Source organism: Mercenaria mercenaria, chromosome 6 (genome assembly GCF_021730395.1).
Source record: "Mercenaria mercenaria strain notata chromosome 6, MADL_Memer_1, whole genome shotgun sequence".
Lineage (NCBI taxonomy): Eukaryota > Metazoa > Mollusca > Bivalvia > Venerida > Veneridae > Mercenaria > Mercenaria mercenaria.
The window spans coordinates 66756320-66782548 of NC_069366.1; the positions used below are offsets into that span (position 1 = coordinate 66756320).

At 34.1% G+C, this 26229-nt stretch overlaps 1 protein-coding gene across 2 annotated transcripts in view; it reads right to left on the reverse strand.

Moving 5' to 3' along the window:
• Positions 1 to 9958, reverse strand: part of LOC123548532 (hepatocyte nuclear factor 4-gamma-like) — a 31661-nt gene extending 21703 nt beyond the window's left edge. The window contains exon 1 of one of the 2 annotated variants that reach the window (XM_045335850.2): positions 9661 to 9958. In XM_045335850.2, coding sequence (XP_045191785.1) covers positions 9661 to 9694 — 34 coding nt within the window. In that variant the 5' untranslated portion in view covers positions 9695 to 9958. Of the gene's footprint in view, positions 1 to 2450; positions 2611 to 9660 lie in introns of those variants that run through there. The other variant, XM_045335852.2, reaches the window with a different exon arrangement.
• Between the last annotated feature and the right edge of the window lie 16271 nt (positions 9959 to 26229).

Sequence of the window (26229 nt, forward strand, 5' to 3'; positions counted from 1 at the left end):
CTTAAATGAACTTAATTCAAAGTGGTAGTTATCTATGGTTTCTTTATGATTTCAATGGGTATTGTTTTAACATAAATTCGCAACCAATCTTCGAATATTTAACAATATCAGGCTAATTCTCTTTTTCACAAACGTTTCGCATCCGCCATCCTATATCATAAACATACTCAATTAAACCAAAGCTGTGTTGCGTTCCATGATTTAGATGCTTTGCCTAACAAAAAGTTTTATTACTCTTGACGTCGTTTATCTTTTATGAGACTTACAGCAAAGTTGAAATGATCATACTTATAAATGTTTTACGTAAACCATCTTTTAAGAAAGGAATGACTAATTAGTTATAATGTATTATTAGGTATTAGACTCATATATATGTCTGTTCTTTTAGTGCTTGTATTTCAATTTTGGCTTAAAGGTATTATGTACATGTACTTCCTTTCTTTTTAAAACAAAAGCGCACACGCACGCACACACAATCAAGTAAGTATAAGCACACATTACTAAGTGTCACAAGAAATCAGAATGTCCTTTGGTTACAGATTTATCAAATGCAAAGAAACAACATACCCAAATATATAATTATTAGTCCGAGACTTATGTATTTAAATGGATCAGCGGTATTATTCCAGTAAATAAGTCAATAATAAAGCAACAATGAATAAATAGCTGGTATAAAGATGGACATTGTTCAACCTGGCGTGATTTTGGGGTACAGAGTAAAGTACAAGAGTACAAAATCATACAGATACAGGATTATTTAAACTTCAATATATATACAATTACATATTGTTGTTTGTATCATGTACATGTATCTACAAACTCGTCTTACCTGAGGTTTAAATTAAGGCATCTCATAACGTGTGTCCTTTAATTACATTTCTTGATTAATTGCAAACAGATAGGGACGACGGTAACCAACAATCAAGGAAGTAAAAACAAATAATCAGGTATCATAAAACAAGAACGTAGTTCAACCGTAACATATGCGTAGGCCCAACCTGCTAGTGGTCTTGGGGCACCCCCATCCCCCCATCATCCACCCTCCTGAAATAATATTTGTCTAGAGTGTGTTGGAGTGTTCTTCGGCGTACTAGGGAAGAAACAGAAGGTTCGAAAACATCATTTCTAAAAATAAAGTGCTAAGATAATGTAAAGCGTTGATCCTAATGATTGAACAATCACACAGTTATATCATGAACAAAACAAAAACGCAAAGATAAAAATAACAGCCATGTTTCAAGAATGCATTCACACTGAATGGATATACGTATACAAATAATACATACACAGTAAAACAATAAGACATGCAGAACAAAAATAAACTAATAAAAGGTTATAGTGAGACAACGCCATGGGACGTTCAGTGGCACAAACTGGTTAACCTTTACCCTGCTAAATCTCTAAAGTGGACTGGTCTATCATTCAATTTGGGCAGTACCATTTATTATTTGAAGGGGTGTTCATTGAAAATTTACAGACTAAATAGCGAACAGTGCAGACCATGATTTTGCTCTGCACTGGTCTCAAAGGCAGAATTACTTGCCGCCAGCAGGCTTAAGGTTAATGTGTACAAAATCTGACTCTGAATTCCTACTCTGTTTCAAAGTTATAAACTTACGTTTGATAAAACTTCTAATGTATCCTAGGTGGAAAAAAAGGGGTTTAATCATACTTGTTTAAACTGTTTGTCTTGAACTGTAATGAGATTTTATCCTGACGTTCACTGTAAAATTCATTCTGAAAATATCCGTTTTCTAAAATTGTCTTATATCAAGGTCATTTTTGGAGACGATCCGATGAGCTAGTAAAATGGATTGTGTCTGAACTAAAGTTCTGAGCGATATGCTCGCCGCATTTTTTGATTATAAATTTTCTCGGGTATTTCACACTCAAACAGCATAGGTTCGTGTTTTACGGAAGTCATCGTAACATCTGAACTATTTCGCAACAACTTATATCACGCAATAAAGATTATCTTTTTATGTGTATAAAAGTGCAGTTTAAGTGCTGCACCGGAAAACAATGCCAATTTAGCTTAACATAATATGCGTGATACGTGCAGTAGGGTAAAAACTACCTACATGCCCTAAAACACAAAAATAAAACGTGTATCATGTAAAATGGCGATGCGCCGCCAAAACACTTGCAGAGAGTGAAGAAATGCCGAGAAGCGCATTTTAACATACAAAGAGTATAAATGTAACTGTAGTAAAATAAAAAAAAGAACCTCATTTTCAACAAAACATTTGTGGAAAGTACTTTAAAACCATGAAATGTAATTTTGTTTTGTAAAACGTTTTCCATTAAGCCTCGATTTATATTAGAAACAGTATAAACACATTTAGATGATATCGTACAGTTATTATATCAATTATTCAATACACATCATATTACTGTGTGCCTTCTTGAGATGAGTTACAAAAAAAACACCAACAAAACATGTAACAAACCTGGTAATGCCCGCATTTTTGTGCTATCCAATCTCAATGCAAAGTTTTAACTATCAGCTGGAACCGTCCTACAAACAGTGACAGTATCAGAGCAGCGGACCTTTTTTTATATTTTCTATGTCCAACATGACAAACACTACTACTCAAGTGTTTTTCATTTCTAACAAAGTGACCATAAGAGGGTTGTTGCACTTTTTCATTGCGGTTAATTGTTAAATGAAGACTAAATCGGGAGTATTCTTATGCATACAGCGTCTGTGTCATATATAAAAAATAAAGAACTGACAAGATAATACGTGCTGTTGGTCAACTTTAAAGTCAAAAGAATACATAAAAAAATATGTATATTTATGACACACTGTCCGAACAATTGTATGAATTTAAGGTGACAATGACATGCATTTTCGCTTAAGACTTATTAGAAAAGTTCGTGGAATTTTCATTTTATTTATACATGTACTTAATCTCCGACTTATTCAAGAAACAGAAAAAGGTCATGTCAACGCATACAAAAAATGTAATTCAGTACCCCTTTGCGATTATACGTAATTGATATTCTACCAAAGTCTGACGAAAAAGAACGAGAAACTACGACCGACAAAATGCCCGTCAGCCGTGTTTAAAATATATAATATCACGAAATTATATGACAAATCATACAGTAAAAAAGCTAACCGTCTTGTTATATTGATATTAGAAAACTCAAAACGAAAATTGGTATATTATTCAACAAGTTTATGTTATATTTCAACAATGTGTACGCAAGTCAAATAAGCAAATCATTCATTTGGGAAAAAGTAAAAAAAAAGGTGCAGTATAACGAAACAAGTCATACGATATTAATAATCGTGAAAAAAATCCAATCCCGCCCCAATACCATTGATATCAATAATATGCTGATAAAATGCTTATATCTGAACATTCATTGTACAACAAAGTCGTTAAGGCAAGAGAAATATATAACCGTTAGATGTTTCATAGTCTAATACATGCTGCATATTTGGGAATAGAATAAAAACAACAGATTAAAGGGCCATGCTGAATAGCTTACAGCTGCCCTGGAATGAAGACCTCATTTTAACTCGCCTGCTCAAAAATTATATGGACCAAGACTCAGATGGCAACTATACCATTGGTCATATCCACGACTATGCACAGAAACAGTCAACATTTACAGTCCAGAGTTTTCAGGAGTCTCCAAAACTTACTTCACAACCTGTGGTCAAGTATTTTGTTCTACAGAAACCATATACTTAAGTACAAAAACAAGTCTAAATGTCAAATAGGAAGCAAGAGGTTTTCAAAAAAAAAAAATACAAATTGACCAGTCTGTATATAACAATAGAACATACATTATATAAAGTAACGTATAAATAGGTTATTTGTTATATGTCCGAATACTGATATTTTTTTACAACTAAGTTCATAATAAATTTGACCTATATTCAAATCTAAAAAAAAATGAACAACTGCTTCGTAATATGTTCGTAAATATAAAATTAGAGTTTTAAGTGTAAATGTAGCTGAACGCATACAAGACTTTCCTAAGAAATCGTATGCGGAGGATTACATAATTTGTCGATTTTCGTTACGGGACGATTGGTCTCGTTTGAGGTTATTTTTTGAAAATAATTTTAAATGACATGAAAAATTGCCGATGCACGCAAAGTACTTATTTGACAATCAGGGGCCGGTTGTTCGAAACTTTAACCGGCTGTTAACATAACCGCCTGTTAAATTTTGATTCAAAATACTAGACTTGGTGAGAAACACTAGTATGATGTTTTGATTTTATTGTAAAGATTTTTCATTGTTCTTAATTCTTACCTTATACATTTGATTTTCAAAGTTGTCTGAAATGCCGAAAAATAACTCTAAAAGTTAATCGACCGTTAGCTTAATCGCCAGTTAAAGTTTCGAACAACTGGGCCCTGGTTTAAAAAAAACGAGTATGGTGATAATTGTGTGATATATGACACAGCCTCTCTATATAATGTAACTTGAGTCACACACTATGGTATAAGTGCCTCTCAAAGCTTTGCTGACTGAAGCTGTATGTATCATAATCAGCTGGTCGGAAATAGGTCAAGCTTTTTGTCTTGTGAAACTGAGAACAGTGATTTGCAATACTAGGTTAGATTCAGGATCGCCGAATTAAGACATGCATGATAAGTGTGTGTTTTATACGTCACAATGTATTTTGCAAGTAAGTAAATAACATGCATGCAAGGCCCTTTAGTGCATGATTATTACCTTTAAAATTTTAAAATCACAAATATAATATTATGCTCCCAGGAAGTAGTTTGGAAATTGAATATGAACGAAATGAAAACAGTTAATTTCAAGATACAGAAAACTGCACCAGTCCTATGGTAATGTTACTAGGTGTCTACTGATATTTCAAAACCGTCGAAATCATTGTTGTCACGTACAGTCTTGTGTGTTAACAATGACCTTCACATGTTATCAGCAGGACAGATTTTCCTATCCTTTATGAAATATTTGGTCATATTCGTGTTAGATTACATGGCGTTTTATCAGTCCTTATATTTCTGCTTAATGGCACCGCTAGGTACTAGCATGTTTGCATACACCGCTCAAAATATTTCACAAGCAGTTGCATCTCTATCTTCTTCAAATAGTTAGAGTGGGACGAGATAGAATTCTTTGCTTTCCAATACGAGGGCACACCCACAGCTGTCAATAAAGGTGATAAATGTGTATAGACTACCAGTTATTACAAACCAGTTTTAACTCGTACCACATCTTCGTTCACTTAAATATCATTTCGGTCGTTTCGGTGTTCTTGGTGTTTTCTGTCCGTTGTCACACCTGAACGTGTTTTGTGATGAGCTTTCCTGTTGCTAATACTTTTCCTGCTTTTATATCTATAGACAAACAACTTACTGCCTTAACTGTTATATTCTTGTGTCCATATCTAAGATTTGCTGCCAATTCTGTTGTTTTCTGATGTTTATCGACAAGTCTATTGCCATTTCCGTTCTATTATGGTATTTATCGACACATTCTGTTGCCATTTTTGTTCTTTTCAGATGTTTATTGACTCATTCTGCTGCAATTTCTGTTCTTTTCTGATGTTTATCGACACATTCTCCTGTCATTTCTGTTGTTTTCTGATGTTTATCAACACATTCTGCTGTCATTTCTGTTGGTTTTCTGAAGTTTATCAACACATTCTGCTGTCATTTCTGTTGTTTTTCTGATGTTTATCAACACATTCTGCTGTCATTTGTTGTTTTTCTGATGTTTATCAACACATTCTGCTGTCATTTCTGTTGTTTTCTGATGTTTATCAACACATTCTGCTGTCATTTGTTGTTTTTCTGATGTTTATCAACACATTCTGCTGTCATTTCTGTTGTTTTTCTGATGTTTATCAACACATTCTGCTGTCATTTGTTGTTTTTCTGATGTTTATCAACACATTCTCCTGTCATTTCTGTTGTTTTCTGATGTTTATCAACACATTCTGCTGCCATTTCCGTCTTTTCAATGTATCAACTCTGAAAGAATAAGATTTAACATATCAAAAATGTTTTACTTGATTTGCACACGAAAGGAAAATACGAGTCGTAATCACGAAAAATACGCTGTTACTACATAATCCCTTTTTATAAATTATAAAACATAAGCACTGAGAAAGGTAACGTTACCTGCCTTGATCTTTGGTTTGAAAACGTTTTTTCCGCAAGATGTTTCTGATAAAATACATTGTTGTTTAAAAAAGGACGCGATGCATGCACAAACACCAATCAAAAATAGGTGTTGTTGTGTTACTTTAAAATGCGTAGTATAACCGAACGTCGGATCTATATTTTAACCTTTAGCCTGATGTGGGCAAGTGATTCGGCCTATGCGACCAGTGTAGACCAATATCAACCCGCACTTCCTTTCAGGCTGATCATGGTCTGCACTGTTTGCTATTCAGTTAGTAAATTTTTATCGAGCACCCCTTCAAATAATAAACGGTACTGTCCAAATTGATAGACCAGTCCATATTAGAAATTTAGCAGGCTAAAAGTTGAGACGCAGTAATATGTATATAAGTTACTGTTCCGTCTGTATTGCTCAGCGGGTAGCAATAAAAAGGACAGTAACCTACCTTTTGTAATATCACTTTTAGTGACAGCTAACTACGATTTTATACCCCTAAATAAAGGGCTTTTGTGCACATTTTAAACTAGGGTATGTAATATATGTTGTACACTGATGAGACTGAAATAAAGAATATCATACAGAGTATTGGGCTGCTTTTGTTTTTAAAGCAAACGCGTTTCAAAGTATTTAACTAAAATTAAATCACGAAATTCACAAAGGGAAAATCCACTTTTATAAGCCTTAAATGTATTATTTGTATGAACTATATTAACATATGTATTGGATTATACACGGTGACATAAGAATCAAATTTCTCTGAACCTAAAGTTAATTGAGCTCATTGTTTTATCTGTTTTTATCAACCAAGCTGTAAGAAAAAATAAGTGCAAAAAATGTTATGGTTACAACAATACATGAAACAATAGGAGAGAATGTACTTCATGTGGACCTACATATAAGAACTTGCTACTATCTTCTGAGACCACATAGCATAGTTATTCATCGAAAAATGGCTTACTCGAAGAAACAGCTACGCCTCATATGACAATATTAACAAAACAGCAATGTATGAGCTTTATCAACATTATTATCATTACTTATTATAACACATTGTTTGCTGTATTATATGCCCAATAATCAGTTTTGGCAAATATAGAAATTAAAGCTACATACATTCTGATTGCTTATCATGTAGAATTAGTTCAATGCTTGGAGTCGAGCATGCAATGCAGTGTTAAACAGTTTTTTGGTTTTAACGTTATCTTCAGTAGAACTTCATGTATTTCAGAGGTTAAACCGTGTGTGAGTATTTTTCATCTAGCGCACTGAAGAACCAGGGAAGCCTAATTCCGTATCTTGCACTGTCCACCAATTAACATTAGGAACAGTATTCTTGAGGAATCGCCATACTGGTTACCGGTGGCGACTATATACAAGCTTACAACCAAACAACCAACCAGTGTTCCTGTATGATTCGGTATAAGACTTAATTTGCTTTTTGAAGCTTCAACACATGGACGAGAAAGAAGAAACTGAGGGCGATAAAAATAGTCTTACTAGTATTTTTACCTAGCCCGGGGCTCGGACTCGTGACATTTAGATAGGGCAATCAGGAATTTCCACAATGAGTATACAGTGTCGGCTACAAAATTGTGTAACACTAAAACAAACATGATTGTATGTACAGTTTAATCCTAATTAGGGTAATACGCTGTTTCAATTGGTTATCATTTGAAATAAATATAGAACAAACGGAAAGTAAGTCAACGATATGAATAGTAAACTTAGGAAACGCGATAAACGAGGTTACATGTTTGTTAACATAAGCTACATAAAGAAATACCAAGTATATATTGCAAATATACATACTGGATCACTTTTAATCAAAGTTTTGAAGGATGGAAAAAATTATACTTTGATGGAAGCATTTAGTTTTAAGAAATTACATGTTCAACAAAATATGTACTCTTGCAATAACTCAAAATATCTGCATCTGATAAAGAATAAAGTGTTTATAATTGGCGATAGCAGGAAAGTGTAGCATTAAAAAAATCTTATCTTCTTATTTTTCTTAATTTTTATTTGGTCGGTAGCTTTGTACTTTTTTCCAGGAAAACATGTTTTAGGTCCATTTTCGAAAAAGTCCTATCATCTGAGGAATTCCCCATATTTTTATATGTTCAGTAGACTAAGATTTTACATGTTCATTTTTGTGTATGTGAATAAGATGTATTTTGGTGAAATTCAATATATATATTCTACAAAATAATATTGTAAGGTTCATAGATGGATGGCTCTCCGACCCCTATTATACCATTTACGGGGATAATAAACGGGGTAACATTCAGGGTCTCAAAAAAATCTACACCAACGTCTCAAACACTGGCTGAAGCGGATTTGTATTATATACCACTGAATGGACCCAAAGATCCCAAGAGACTGAAAAACGTTTCAAGCTTCCTTGTCTTGCAAACAAAACGTCAAGGTGATTTTCAGACACTAGTCAGAAACTCAAGTGGTTGCTGTAAGGTGTGGCATAGCTACGGTCGTCGTTAAAAGAAATGCTTATCCTACTTACAGACACCAAGTAGATATGTATGTTTAATTTTATAAATTTGAGACAAATAATTGAACGAAAAAGCAAATATAGACGTATGGTATGATTTTTTTTCATAGAAGGAAGAAAACTTACAAAACCGCGATTTTTAAAAAAATATTTTTGTTGTTTATATATATCAGTGTATAAGTACTGATATAGAGGAGAGGAATAGGGTTCAATACGTGCAATTATGACTGTATGTCACTTAAATGTAGCTATTCTGAAAACTGGTGAACACGCTCTATGTTGAAGTAAAGCATGGTTCAAGGCCGCGTTTTAAACGGTCACTGGCCCTTTGCAAGGAGGCAGCCTGCGTCATATGAAGAATATTTGCTTTTCAGAAGTGTTGTCATTTTTGTTGGCGATAGTTTAGGTATATTTGGTTAATATCTTTCAATGTGAAAATTTCTTTCTGAATTAATTGTTGACACATGGGAAGCGGACACTATTCGCTCAAGTTTTTTTCTCCCACGCAGAACATTTCCGACTATCCTTCGATGTGTCCGTGACCTTTTCCATATCTTCTCGATACGGAGTTATAAATGTTTAGCGATAGATAACAACTATTCATGACTTTACATACCCAAATCGTGGTAATCTTATTCGACCCAAATATACACATTCTCGCTTTATATGGACCCAGTCCCACATTTTCGGGAAGATTTATATGCATCTTAGTTTATACTTTCTGATGACATATTTTTTTCTGTACTAATTTGCTAAAATTTATATTATGATGTACCTTACTCGATGTAAATGCATGAATACATATATGCATATTCTATATCATTGACTGACTTAAATCGAAGTAGTGTTCTTCACCTGTATATTCACATTCTGCTACTAAAAGTCATGCAACACGTTTCCTTTACTTTTGTCAATAAAAACATACCAAACTCTTAATGCACGTGAGACTAAACCGATACCGATGCACAAATAACCTATCTATAGTTGTTTCCCATAGAACAGAAAGTGTTATGTCTGAACACTAACCTTCGTTGTCGGATACTGACGAGTTATCGCTCATGTTGGACTTCGGTCACTCGAGTTGGAAAATCCCAGTTCTATTTTATGCAGTCCAAACTCCAAATCACATTGCGTTAATATAATATATGGCGTCCTTAGTTTTATCTCTAGTCGGTAATATATTCACTTGCATATGGGTATAAAACCATCCGCGATAGCTCCGTAACCGTTTGTATCGAGCAATTTTCCTTTGTTTAACTTTAATAAATCCATTAAAATATATTTCTTACAAGATGTATGAGGAAGAGGAAACGTTGATGTTCCAAAAGTTTTCACTAATATCGGTTATGTTACAAAAAACTTAAACAGTAAAGGAATTTAACATTATTATCTCTGTTTTATTTTTTTACTGCTATTTCAGGTCATAAATGAGGACGTACTACATTTTTGTTTGAATGAATCACTGCTCAGTACGATGGGATTTCTTTAAGACCAGTTCATAGTATGTCATACGTATAGAGGGTATAGTTTGTTTCGGTGTTCACTTTTCCATCTTTTAGGCCACTCCATACTGATTTATAGTTCTTCGGAATTTTTTTCAAAGTCTAAAAGATTTTGTTACCTCAGTTTTGACTTTTTTGAGTGGCGGTTACATTTTTCATGGAGCGGGCAGGATAATTTGCATATTTTTTATACTGATCTTAACTCTTTTAATTGCTCGTTTCCAAATAATATATCACTATTATATATAATTGTTTTTACCGAATTCCATTTCCTTAGCAACGGGAGTAAATCTTCGCGCATGCGAACTCTACGTATGGCAAAAAGACATGACCGCACACTATAAACGTCTGTTTTATAGTTTAGGTAGCAGAGTACACTTAGATGTGAAAATTTTGGGCACGGACGGTCTTACATGTAGCGAGACGCAATATTGCACTTCCCTTATGAGCAGAATTAGAATGGAATGGTCATTTTATAAATTGCATTCATGTTTTGTGCTTTTAATTAATGGCAAGATCAGGATTCTCATACAAGAATAAAGAAAGTTATCAAAACGAAAGGTTTACACCATCCATGAAAAATAGCATGCCAAAAGCATCAATTTTGCACTTTTTGAACAGCCTGCAATGATCCCGCTGCAAGAACAATGCCCAATTTTATTGCATTTCTCAATTAATAGTCCTTACTGAACGTCAGGACATAAACGGAATGGGGGCCCATCCAGGTCGTTATTTCATAAAATGGCGAAAATGTTCCTGAGTATCAATCAACAAGCACAGAACTCTTCCGTGATTTAAATTTTTCCGCGAAAAGGTGTCTCATTGATCATACAAAGCTACCAGCAGTTAGTTTTCCAACTGACATCAGAATTTTACATGTATCGGCTGTATAAATTTTCTAAAGAATTAATAATCATTATCTCTCACCTTAATTTACAGACATCCAAAATCACGAAGTTCTATTTATAACAAATATTGACGGGGGCCAAAATTCGAAGTGTACCCTGCTACCTTACAACCGCAAGACAAATGAAAACATATGTAGATCTTTGCAAATGCTCAAAATCAAGGGACAGGACGTGAAGTGGTTGCACACTTGGTTCAAGAGAATGAAACGGTTGCAAACTTGTAAAATGGCGGATATTTTCTGAAATCATTCCGAGTTCGCTTTTTTTATCAGGTAAGTGGGTTTCTATGATATTTTGAACACTATGGATATGTGCATGCATTAGTTCTATGCCTACGTCACACTCGGTTTTGCATTTCAGCATCGTAGATATCGAATTCTCGAAGTTATTCAAATTTGTCATGTCCATGTTTTGATATTTGAATGACGCCGTTTCTAGCCGTTTTTTACAATCTAATAATCAAACTAGCCTGTTTTGGGGCCCTTAAACGAGATAAAACAACTAATTGTGAAGAGTTCTATAAACGTGTGGTTCTGCATGTTTTAGGGATAGTGCTATACCCAAATAAATCCTGTTCAAGCTCTTTTTTGTTGCAAACTTGTACTTCAAGCAGTTTCTGACGCAAACTTTTCCTGGAAAATAGTGTCCAACTCTCGGAGAATATTTATTGTGCAACTGGTTGAAGAGGCAAATATCATGAATTTTCTCAAAGTTGCACTGCAGCAGACAACGCGGAATTTCATAATTCTATTTCTAATCACGTATAACGACGTTTGGGCACAAAACAGAGACTTATTTTTAGCTTTTTGTGATTTTGGAAGATCAGTGAAATAATATGGTCGATGTTTTGCTATGGTGTGCATATAGCCTTGTGTGTATCTTGCCCAAGGAAATTACTTAATGCAAACCGTGCAATCTGTTCTCGACTCAATTCTTAGTACCAATTCTAAGTCCCCATCTCCATTGACCCTGCATTTGAGCCGTGCCATGAGAAAACCAACATAGTGGGTTTGCGACCAGCATGGATCCAGACCAGCCTGCGCATCCGCGCAGTCTGGTCAGGATCCATGCTGTTCGCTAACAGTTTCTCCAATTCCAATAGGCTTTAAAAGCGAACAGCATGGAGCCTGACCAGACTGCGCGGATGCGCGGGCTGGTCTGGATCCATGCTGGTCGCAAACCCACTATGTTGGTTTTCCCATGGCGCGGCTCATTTGTAATTGACAGAAAATTTGTTAAAATTATTTTACATAAAAAAAATATTATAATCGAACTAATATATAGCAAACTTTTGTTTTGATTTCAATAGATCTGAAATCTACAGTATTGTATTTCCTTGTCCAATTTATTTTTCAGGCAAAAATGCAAGACTGAGATAGCGATGACAATTCTCCTCTGGAATGTGGTATTTGCGGAAAGAAATTACGTTCACGGTTTGGACTTCAACGTCATTTGTCGTCACATGAAACAACAAACTACCGGGATTTGTTTATAAAAAAACTTTTTCTCAAAATAATTGTACACTTACATCTGAAACAGTTGGAATAAATGGAATAAATTAACTTAATTCTTTTAAAATACAGTTGTGTTTTTTTTTCGTAAAATATTAGTACATGTAGTTTTGATAGAAAATAAACAACACATTTATATACAACAGTGATGTAATAACATAATTACACAAATGCATATGTTATGTTTCATTTCTATGATACATGTACAAAATATATCCCAGTCTTAAGATATGATTATGATGTAAAACTTTTTGAACTCATTAGAAGTTATAGTTGTTGTTTATCCACCTGCGCAATCTTGTGTCAATATTACATGATCATAATACGGGCACGAAACAAGGTTATTGTGTGTTGGTGATAAGATACATGTGAAATGTCCCTTTACGGACATGCAGCATAGTTCATATTTTGTTTCTGAAACATAAATGTCGTCTTTGAAATCTTAAAAGACATACGTACTGTGTATCAAAGCAATGAATAAATTGATACTAACACTAAAACACATGGACGCTGTACAATGAGAGTAAAACTGACATAAAATGCATATGTTTAACTCATCTAAGTTACAGTGTAACATCTGCAGAAATATGAACGTAGTTCCCATCATTTTATCATGTGCTTAATATTGGCGTTTAAAGTTTCTGATTGGATAATTGAATGGTTTTAAATAGAAAGAAGAAGTACCACATACAACTTCGGAAAAGGCAAAACCCAAGTGTTTCAAAAGATAGTAGCGAAGTACCCGTATTTCATTACATGTTTCTTTTCATTGTTGTTGATTCGATAGCTTAATTGGTATCCAAAAAGATGTAATCTTGGACACAAACAACTTTATTAAGACAAAATTGAAAACAGTAGAGTTGGCATTTAAACTTGTGGTGGAAATCAACAGAAAACATCATATATTTGTTCATTTTCAGAGAAGAAGGATTTAATCGCAGCCGAACATTTTCTTGTTATAGTTTATCAACTTTGATCCACTTAATACAGCGTAACTGTTGCGGTGTATTTTAATTTGTGAGTTCGCTCAATATATAGTCTTAGTGGACTCGTCAATTTTGTAATGTGACCTAACTGGTTGAACACCTCTTGGTATATCATTCAATTTTCTTAATGTTCCATACTTGGGTACGCTTCCTTTCTTTCGGTTAAACTCGTGATCTCTGCAATAAAAAAGTAACACTGGTAATTTGTGTAATATATTGCAATGTAATGCAAAATTAATATGATATAAAGAACTGAACATAAAACATTATACACTGTTGCACTTGACGCTTTTGTTTTGTTTCTAACAATTAAAATAAATTTTGCAAGTAAACATCATTTCAATGTTTGTCCTTGCCATTCACTTCTGTAGCAATACTTATACGTCTTCTATATTATGGCACTACACTGCAATTAATTTACTTTTCATTACTGGTCGGTACCAACATTGCTTGTGTGTACTATAATATTACGCAAAAAAATGTATCTGACTTTAAGTTGCTAAAATTGTTGGTTCAGAATAGGAATAGAAAATAAGAATAGGCTTACAAAATTTTATAAATTGTCTTTGATACCAATAACAATTTCTGATATATGTGTTAGCGTAGTTTGTTCAGCTAATGAAGATTCATGTTCATGCTCTCGAGTCATAATAGCGTCTGGTGTTCATAGCATCTAGACCTGAAAAGATTTGAAAGAAAACAACTGCATGTTAAAGTCGTTGTCTATATAGTGTGTATAGCTGGACAAGATCCAAAAGACAAGATGTACCTATAGACAATGTCTCCGAAAGTTTAGTTTTATTTCTCCTTGCAATCTAGACAGCTGAATCTATAAACAGGGAATATGTTAAAATTATGTAGGAACACTGACCCTAACCCTACAAGGTTTCATGAAAACATGATAAGGTCTTTTTTTATCAACAGTTAGGCTATATTAAAATAGCAAAGGACCATTTGATGCTATGAAAATGTACGACCCGAAATAGGAAAGAAATGTACCACGAATTGCACAATCAACATTCTTTGAGAGTTGGACAAATTTTTTCAGAAAAAGTTTGCGTCAGAAATTGCTTGAAGTACAAGTTTGCAACAAAAAAGAGCTTGAACAATATTTATTTGGATATAGCACTATCCCTAAAAATGCAGAGCCAAACGTTTATAGAACTCTTCACAATTAGTTGTTTTGTCTCGTTTAAGGTCCCCAAAACAGGCTAGTTTGATCATTAGAATGTAAAAAAAGGCAAGAAACGGCGTCATTCAAATATCAAAACATGGGCATGACCATTTTATAACTTCAATAACTTCGAGAATTCGAAATCTACAACGCTGAAACGCAAAACCGAGTGTGACGTAGACGTAGAACTGGTGCATGCACATACCCGTAGAGTTCAAAATACCATAGAAACCCACTTACCTGATAAAAAACCAAGCGAACTTGCAATGATTTCAGAAAATATCCGCCATTTTGTAAGTTTGCAACCAGATCGCTCGCTTGTGTGTGTAATCACTTTACGTCCTGCCCCTTGAAAATGAGATACTTTAACTAATGCGCATTATAATTTATGATTTTGGATTCGAAATGAACAGGCAATAAACTATTTTTCAGCAATTTTGATATTTCATCTCAACAAAATTAGGTTAAGAAAAATGAAAAAAACAACAACAAAAAAAAATCAACAAACAAACAGATATTTTCCATGACCTGAAATAGCTTGTTTGATTTCCTAACATATGATCTTAAAGAACTTACCACCTGGCGCAATTAGCTTATATGATACTAGTAATGTAGTTAAAAGTCGAAATTGAAAATAAATTTTTCTATTAAGAGAAGCTGGTGTATGGATTTCATTTTTTTTTTCAACTGGATTACATATTAATTCCAACTGATGTACCCTTCCCCTAACCACACACGCACATATAAAAAGTTCCCCATGCTATAAATTTAACAAACACGGAGAGTCCAGCCTTTGATTACCAAAATGGTGATTAATTCATTCCGTATTCAAAAAGATAATTATCATCTTGAAATTGTTATTTTTTGTTTCAATTGATTATTTAAATTTTAAAGTTTTTATCTGAAAATATCAAAATGGTTGGGATGGTGAATGCAGCTGTCAGATTTGATAGAGAGGAGGCGGGTAGCGGGGAGAGGTGTTCTACACTTACATTCTTTATCTGTTGTTAGACGATGTTCTATTTTTTTCTAATCTAATTTAATCTAAGCTGATGCTTACATATGTTCAAGATAAAGTTCATTTCAGGTTTAGTTGATAGATATGGGCGCTGAAAGAAAGACCTGCTTTGTCACTGAAGACATAGCAGGAAATGAAAAGAAAAGGAAAAATACTAGAGCTATAAGAAAATATAGAGAAAAACTTAAACAAAACCAGATAAAGTATGAAAATGCCTGGTGTGCTGATTGCATTTGGAATATATGACATTAGAGTGCCGGGGTGTTTCAGCTGAATAAAACATGTTAAAGGCACCAGTACATTTTCACATGGAATGTATAATGTCATATTTGCTTTGGGCTAAACCGAAAGATAGTGTCTGTAGTGCTGGCTAAGGATCTATGCAACCTTAATTTACTTTATTTTCGTTTTCTATTAAACATTTTACCTTAAAATATATACAACTCGCGGCCTTAGGACTGCTACCTTTAATATTAAAATTAATACCTTAAAATATGAGAGATTAATTTATTTTAAATATTAATCTAGTTTATTCTGGTGTAAATTTCTCGCTTAACTTGGGATATTTACCGGAAATTAGCGTTGCAAGACGCCGCGTAGTGTAACCATGGTAATTCTCGCGAGATCGTTCGTAACTTCGCCCAGTATAAAAGTCACGTGACCGCCACGTTCTATCTTTCAGTCCGCAAATTCAGCGTCGCACAACATTTAAAAAATCTAGAGTAAATTCAGTGAGCAGTTTTAAGCATGCCAGGTCGTGGAAGGGGCGTGAAGAGAAGGGGCACGGATAAACGTGGCCCGACAACAAGGGCAGCCGAGGCTAAACGAGCAAGGCCGGCAATTGACGACGGCACAGGTCCGGACAGAGGTAGGCAAAATACACCAATTATTGATTTTGAACAGATAATTCGTGATTCTGAGGTTGTACATGGCATTCAAAGTAGAGAAACTCAAACTTTCAATAACGATTTTGAGTCTTATAATTTATTTTCAAGTAGAAATAATCCCGACTCAGAACAAAACAACACTCAAGGTGAATGTCCGGTATTGACCGCGCAAAACGCGGACGTTGTAAACCAAAATGATGGCTCAAATTGTTATGCTAACGCTACCGACAATTATACAATGTTAGGTAGTAATGAACCGTTAGTGCATTTTAACAATTCATTGAACTATGCAAATTCGTTTCCTCAAAATTATGACATGACACGCTTAGCGCAAGATGATATCGCTATTCATGTTCCCTCAAGCATAAAGCAGAAAATATGCGGGGGTGAAGATATCAACATGGCATTACTTCTTAAGGGTGCGGTGGAACTTTCAGATTTTGCCTCGGGAAGTACTTTGCAGTTTTCTCATGATGGTAAAGAGTGTAAAGATGACATCGGAAATATCGAACGGGATCCTGGAAAACCTGGGATGGGCTCATGGGATGGGCTGGTGGGATGGGATGGGATGGGCTCAAGGCCATGGGCTGAACTTATTTGCCCCTAAAATTTTCTCAGATTCTCGAAGGTTTCTTAAGGTGAACAGTTCTCTATAAAATAAATGATACTCCTGGGAATTCATGACATACTGTCAATAAGATCTGGTCGAGAGTAACAAAATGGGTTAATGTCTTATTCTATAGGCTAATAACAGTAACTACATTTTCTTATTATTGTTATCATTATTATTGTTAATTCTCTTGATCCAGTCAGTAGTACACTTAATAAAACAGTAATATTTTTAAAGTAATATTATGAAAAATAAAAATACGTAGAACAGTGATAATTTTAAAGTAATATTATGAAAATTAAAAAATATATACTTCTTGCATGTGTATTTATAAGTGATACCTTTATGAAATAAAAGTAGACTTATATAGTGGAAGCAATGTATTTGAATATCAAAACAAAACAATTTGGTATAATGAAGAATTATGAAGATAAAGGGTAGAATTACAATCATGTATATATGTCACAGGGAGAAAAATGATGAATTCAGCAGTTGACCTCTAACCCAAGTCAGAGAATAAACCTACAACATTAATTTGTTTGATGAAAATTAATTTTGAGAGAAAATATGAAATGGAACTTATGATAAATCAATTCTGAAAAAAAAGTTACTGAAAATAAAAAGAAAACAATAATTGACAAATTTCAGAATAAAAAGATGACAGAAATGAATTTAATATATTAGACATATTATAACATATGAAAAGGGGGATTCTCAAACATATGGCAATTTTCAGTTTATTGGTAATAGATTTGATGTTTACATTAACACAAAGTGGACAATAAATGACCATATTTTGTTCCAAAATAATTACTTTTTAGTTCTACTTATCACAAAAAAGATGTTTACATTAACACCAAGTGGACAATAAATGATTATATTTTGTTCAAAATAATTGCTTTTTTGCTTTACTTATGATAAAAAATGATGTTTACATTAACACCAAGTGGACAATAAATGATTATATTTTGTTCAAAATAATTGCTTTTTTGCTTTACTTATGATAAAAAATGATGTTTACCTTAACACCAAGTGGACAATAAACGATTATATTTTGTTCAAAATAATTGCTTTTTTTTTTGCTTTACTTATGATAAAAATACAGTCCATAAATTTTTCATCACTTATATTGGAACCGTAGAAGTACATTCTAAGTTAGAAGACTAAGTGTTGATATTTTATTTCTTTGTTTCCCTTCTTGGCAGCCAATACAGTGTGAGTCTCACTCTGGGAATTGTAATTACAGGCTGTGTCCCTGTTATCCTTAGCTGACCTCTTAATTGCCCAGTTGAACTTTTAATTCATGTTTCTCACTATATATTTCTCTGACTTTGAGACCACGATCCCATGACCTTCTGTCCATCCCATCCCATCCCATGAGCCCATCCCACGAGCCCATCCCAGGTTTTCCAGGCTGCCGTACGAATTGTAGCTCCTGGGAAAATATTTGATATCATTATAGCCGTTAAAATGGTCATTAAGTTTGCCGTTGACGGACCAATAATGGTGCAGTGCGCATCAATCTCCGTTATCATAATGGTTCCGGATGTTCGGAGCGTTCCCGAAGGGGATCCTGGAAAACCTGGGATGGGCTCATGGGATGGGCTCGTGGGATGGGATGGGATGGGCTCAAGGACATGGGCTGAACTTACATGCCCCTAAATTTTTCTCAGATTCTCGAAGGTTTCTTAAGGTGAACAGTTCTCTATAAAATAAATGATACTCCTGGGAATTCATGCCATACTGTCAATAAGATCTGGTCGAGAGTAACAAAATGAGTAAATGTCTTATTTTATAGGCTAATAACAGTAACTACATTTTCTTATTATTGTTATCATTATTATTGTTAATTCTCTTGATCCAGTCAGTAGTACACTTAATAAAACAGTAATAATTTTAAAATAATAATATGAAAAATAAAAACACGTAGAACAGTAATAATTTTAAAGTTATATTATGAAAATTAAAAAATATATACTTCTTGCATTTGTATTTATAAGTGATACCTATACGAAATAAAAGTAGACTAATATACATGTAAAGGAAGAAATGTATTTGAATGTCAAAACAAAACAATTCGGTATAATGAAGAATTATGAAGATAAAGGGTAGAATTACATGTATATATGTCACAGGGAGAAAAATGATGAATTCAGCAGTTGACCTTTAACCCAAGTTAGAGGATGAACCTACAACATTAATTTGTTTGATGAAAATTAATTTTGAGAGAAAATATGCAATGGAACTAATGATAAATCAATTCTTAAAAGAAGTTACTGAAAATAAAAAGAAAACAATAATTGACAAATTTTAAGATAAAAAGATGACAGAAATGAATTTATAATATATTAGACTTATTACATACTCGTTTCTATTCCCCGTTAAGTTACACTAGTACCGGAAACGTCAATATTTTTCCATACACTGACGCCTGAATTTCATATCGGGTGTGTGACGTAATTCAGTGTGTTGTTGCACTATTTTTTCTATTTATTCTGTATTGTCAGTCATATTCAGGGTATTGAACAAATTTGTGATATTTACATTTATATTTATACATGTAGATGCATATGTAATAAAAAGGTTATTATCTTTGCATCTGGAAATATGCACTTGTTCTTCTGCGGAAGAATATTGCGCTTTTAAAGTCGCGCAATATTTCCACTGAAGAACTCGTGCATATTTCCCGAAATAAAGCTAATAACCTATAAATATTATAACATATGAAAAGGGGGATTCTCAAACATATGGCAATTTTCAATTTATATGGTAATAGATTTTGATGTTTACATTAACACAAAGTGGACAATAATTGACCATATTTTGTTCCAAATAATTGCTTTTTGAGTCGGCTAAATGCTGTCAAGCGTTTGACGAGTCCTTGCTATCGCCCGATTTCTCATTCTTAAATGGCCTCACAACACAGCGAAGTGATGAAGTTCCATTGGATTGTCTCTAATTTCAAAGAGTTCATTGATCGAATGAAGTTCATTTCTGTTGATCCTATTTGCTATGACCAATATACGATGTAATCTGTCATATTTATGACTTGTAATTGTGCAATACTCGAATAAAGCCACGTATTTTCTTCCGCGGTAACTCATTAAGCATAAACACGCATAACGATTCTGCGGGATTTGGTAATACATTTGCGCATATGATTATGGTGACGAATTTTATGCCCTTTTGTCACAAAATAGCAAATATGATGTTCACAAATTCAAATAAAAACTGCATATTAACTTATTAGCCAAATTATCCATTTGTTACCCTGTCCGTTTCAAAAAATAATCTTTAAAATCATTGCGCAAATAACAAATTTATTGCGCTGTGCATTTTATGAATTGCGCAGGCTTACAAAGCTTGCGTAACATCCAGCGAAAGACAAAATATAGTTCCAGAACATACTGCTAGTATTTTATTGAGTGGGTACCTCTGAAAGCATTGGAATGTCTCTTATCAAAGAGTTTACCACATCGATGAAATTAAATTATGACAGCTTCATTTTAAATGACCCGAATAAGATATGTGCAGTACGTTAATTCTTCCGCGAGACTTTGCGGATGAATCCTAACTACATTCTGGACACTTCTCGGTGAACACGCGTGACCTGTTTATAACAACGCTCTGCGACTTTGCGTGGGTTGAATTTTGCAGTCAGAAAACGGATAAATTATCGGAAGAAGAAGCTTTTACTGGTTTGTTTAGTTACTACTGATATTAAAAATGATTTTAATTCTTATTTCTCGAGAAATAAACAAATCGGCGAAACATTAAATTGTATTTTCTTGTAGTTTTTGAAATCGAAAGTAGATCGTCTATGTTTGGCTGCTTTGACGAAACTTAACAACTTTTTTATGAAAAGATTTAAATAAGTGGTAATTTAACTGTAAACTTCAATGTCAGATACTGCCAATTGCTGCTAAATGTCTTCGTATCATCACAATTTGTAAAATATATTGTTGAAACTGGAGAAAAGTGTAATCGTATCCGGATATAATATTTTGGGTAAATATCGAGCTGTGTTATGAAATTTTAACATTCAAGTAACATACATGATAGATATTATTGTAACAGAAATGATTCTAGAATTTATTTTTATTACACCTACATATAATCTATGTCAGACTCATATTCTAGTCCTGAGGCATGATCTGAAAGTAAAAAGATGAAGTGACAGTCATACTTTGGATATTGTAATACTAGCAAGAATCTAGGTAATATTTAGAAATTGAAACAGATGATTTTCAGTTGAAATCGCACCAAAGGCTGTATCAAGGGTCTACATATTCAAAAATTTCTTGTGGTAATACCCCAACCCCTACTTGCAGGAGGGGGTATCCTCCCAGACCCTTCCCCCATATTGCCACTTTACAGTTTGATACATTTGCCCTTTTACCACCTGCCGCAATGCCCATTTCAAAATCTGACTGCAATTTAAAGCGGAAAGAAACACCCCTCCCCACACCCACCCTGCTACCGACTACGTAAAATGGCTAAAACAGTTTTCTACCCAGTCTGGGCCTGTCTGTCTACATGAATCAAAATGGATAATTGAAAGTGGATGGACTTCGGGATAACATACATGATTTTCTAAGGGGTTAACAAGTCTGAAATAGAATAAATGATAGTTTTAACTAAAAAAGAACTGCGTTTATTAATATCGGTTACACTATATATTGACACTCAGCAACATTTACATACATGTACATGCATCTCTAAACGCAAAAGTAAGTATACTTTAAATTGACATCACTTATAAAATGATTGAACAATACCTAACATATGACAAGGCTATCGCCAGGCCCATTATAATATCTGTAAAATATCAGTTCTTTCGTCCATCCGTTACAAATTGTATGTGGCAATCCGCGCTGTAAAATTTTAATATTATAAATTGTCATATTCAAATTTTATCATGTGCGAATATATACCAGCCGATAATTGCCTCTTTTGGCAATGCCGGAGGCAAATGTTTACTGGAAAAATGATAAAGTCATGGGCAGTATCTTAGTGTCAACTGTCAAATTGTAGTTTGTACTTTCAACATTTTTATTTCTGCGAGCCACTCTTCAATTTTAGAGAAATATATTGGGTTTAAATACTTGTATAATGTCAATCAAAGTTTTACTAGGCATCGACCGAATGTTCATTTCATTTATTGTAACAAAATCTCTCTTTAGTTGAGAAAAAAAAACTAAAAACAAACTGAAACTGGTAGACTATACTGTCAGTACATCAATCATTAGCCGACTCAGGCCCTTCAGGCCTTTGATTAGTTATTCTTATCATAAAAAAGATGTTTTTATTTTATGCTCTTCTGTGAGAAATACTGAAATTTATCAGTGAAATAAAATTGATATTTTCACTGTTTCAAACAGTGAAAATATCATTTTAATTTTTCACTGGTACTGAACTACATTTGAATGCGGAATTATAAATGATAGGAAATTCCTTGCAAAATATTATTCAGTAAAAGTAAAGATGTATAAATATGCTAAAAGGATCATACACTCGGCGAAATATATTTCGATCTTACACTAAAACAAACAAATATCCTGTATACATTAACACCAAGTGGACAATAAATGATTATATTTTGTTCAAAATAATTGCTTTTTTTTTTGCTTTACTTATAATAAAAAAATGATGTTTACATTAACACCAAGTGGACAATAAATGATTACATTTTGTTCAAAATAATTGCCTTTTTTGCTTTACTTATGATAAAAAATACAGTCCATAAATTTTTCATCACTTATTTTGGAACCGTAGAAGTACATTCTAACAAGTTAGAGGACTAAGTGTTGATATTTTCTTTCTTTGTTTCCCTTCTTGGCAGCCAATACAGTGTGAGTCTCACTCTGGGAATTGTAATTACAGGCTGTGTCCCTGTTATCCTTAGCTGACCTCTTAATTGCCCAGTTGAACTTATAATTCATGTTCCTCACTATATATTTCTCTGACCTTGGACCCACGATCCCATGACCTTCAGCCCATCCCATCCCATCCCATGAGCCCATCCCACGAGCCCATCCCAGGTTTTCCAGGCTGCCATATCGAACGCTGGTCCGATGCTTTTATCATTTTTATGTCTGTCTATTTAACAGCATACCCAAACAAAGTTCACGAACTCCTTCAGTATTTCTATGTAATACGGGAATGCGCATCTCGTCATGGGGGAAAATTTTGGAAAATGTATGACGAGCAATTTCGTCTGCGTCAAGCTAGCATGCCTTCGTCGTGGGCTATCATTAATCATGAATTATGGTCGCGGTTAATGCCGACCATGGCAAAGCCAGATAAAGCAAAAGCCAGCAGACATATGTATTCCTTTTAATAAAGGCACGTGTAACTGGTCATACTGCAAGTTTCGGCACGCGTGTTACCATTGTGGCCGTTCACATAGCTTGATGAATTGTTTTACCGGTACAAAACATAACAATGGAGAGACGTTCTCATTGCCAGAAAACACAGGGGGTAATTTTCAACAAACTGGCCGAAATAACCTTTTTCGAGGGCGTGGATTCTGGCGTGGTCGTGGATTCAACCAGTATCGGGGCTCAAGGGGTTCAAACAGAAAGTAATAACTTACCTTGCGATGATGTCCATTTTAAGGTACTTCCGCCATCTTGAATTTAGAGTGACCTTCATTTGAGGTGTGAAAATATAGTGAACCAAAGCTTTCAAATGCAGCTGTTCCGCAGCACAAAAACAGCTCAGTTTGCAAGACCTGAACTAAAAGTAGCTGTATAAAAAGTGATACTAAAATTTGGAAATAAACAAAGCAGATATTTTACCTGTATTTTTCCAAATTTTTGGTTAGATTTATAAATCCTTTCAAAATACTTTATTAAAAATTCATGAATGGCAAAAGTTAGTTCAAAGTTTCAATTAGTGCATAGGAGAATTGTCTTACTGAATAGAACTTAACTTATTACAAAATCTGTTTTCAAATCTGACCACTTCATGTATTAAAACGAAAATACATTTGTACATATTGCTATTTTCAACATACATAAAAGTAGTGCAATGTGCACACACTGATTTTTCTATGTATGGTGTACCAAACTGCCTAAAATTGTAAGAAAAGTCTCCGACTTAATGCGACCAAGATTTGGCAATGATCAAAAATTCGTTTAAAGGATTGTGCACGTATAAGAAAGGTTTAATTTATTACAGTAGAATTTAGGACTTACACGCTGCTTATCTCAAGGAAACTTTGGAGCAAATGGAATTTTCGAAACTTCTTGCGGTAACTACCGAAATTACTTAACGTAACTTTCTCACATATACGTGATTTTATATTTATTAATTATAAAAACAATCGAAATATTTGCTTTATCACGATATATGCAAACATTTTAGACAATCTTGAAACATTGGGCCACAGTATTTCCGCATACTGGTCCGGGACAAGTTCGATGTGTAGGCCTATAGAGATTCCTTATTAGATGTTTCATGCGTCGTAAACTAACCAGTTTTGATCTATCGACTTTTTATACACTATAGAGAATTTATGCAGCATGTTTTTAAAAACGCAGTGAGAATAAATCGCAGACAAAAATGTACAGCCAAATATGTTAGGAGGTAATACAATTTGTATACAATTGTAGATAACTACAAAACAAACAAAATGCAATCAGTTGAACTTTTCAGGCGAAAACCTGATGATTAAAATCAGAAAGATCTCAAAAGTTACTGTTCTTTGTTAAACAATAATATTTTTTCACACTTTCATAGATATAAACTGATAATAAATGTGTATTGAAATTCCGGCATAGAAATGGACACTGACTTTATATTACTGCGGTGTTGACAGCGGAAGCAGCGGTCCAGTACTAAGACTGTCTACGAAACCAAGGATAACGAGTACAAACATAAGGATCAGTGTTCAGTATATACCTGAAAATAATAGACTTGCTATTTGCCGAGTGCACACTTGTTTTCTATAGTCGTTAATATAAAGTAGACTTTGAAATATGCGCACACATGCATAATCTCATAAGCACTTCTTTAATGTATGAACCGCCTCGGTAGCCTAGTGGTATCTAGCGTCCGCTTCGAGAGCGGGAGGTCGTGGGTTCGATCCCCGGCCGCGTCATGCCAAAGACGTAAAAAATGGTACTAGCAGCTTCCTCGCTTGGCGCTCAGCATTAAGAGGATAGTGCTAGGACAGTCTGGTGTCAGTATAATGTGACTAGGTAGGGTATCATGTCACGTGTCTACGGCGTGATATTCCAGTGAGGCAGCACTATAAAGTTGAGCATTGTGCTCACTGCTACAAGTAGACACCGTCGTTTATATGACTGAAAAATTGTTGAAAAAGACGTTAAACCCAAAACACACACACAACACACACACACACACACACACACACACACACACACACACTTTAATGTATGTTCTCTGAAATTAACAAATAACTGGCTCAACTGAGACACCATACTTTAAAGTAAATTCAGTTTATTCACCACGAGGTTCAAAATGCATGGGAGTCTCGTGATAGTCAAGCCTTTAATTTCACATGGTTAAAGTGTAAACAAATAGTTAAATTTGCTTCGTTTTATTTCTCACGGAAAAGATCGGACGGTTTTTGATATTGGAATAATTTTAGAACATATATGCATTTAAAGTTGAAAGTTTATCGTTTTCTACAGGATGTAAAACTGAAACAAGTAAGCACTTTTACTTTTTCAGCAATGTCCCTCAGGTGAACTTTGACACTGTTTACAAAGAGAAACCAGTTTTGTGTCATCCTGAAATGCGTTGTTCGGCTGAAACTTATAGTTCCCGGAAAAGTTCTAAAATGGTTTATTTTGGGGATTTTTGTTTTATTTATGTATTCAACACAATGTGCAATATTTCCAGTTTTTGAAAATGATTGAAATTGAACTTTATTTTAGAAAAAGTTCCGATCTTTCAATAATATTTTGCCAGCGGATGCTTACAAATTTTAAGTGAAATGCCTTTCTTGTCCAAAGGTGGTGTGTAAAGCG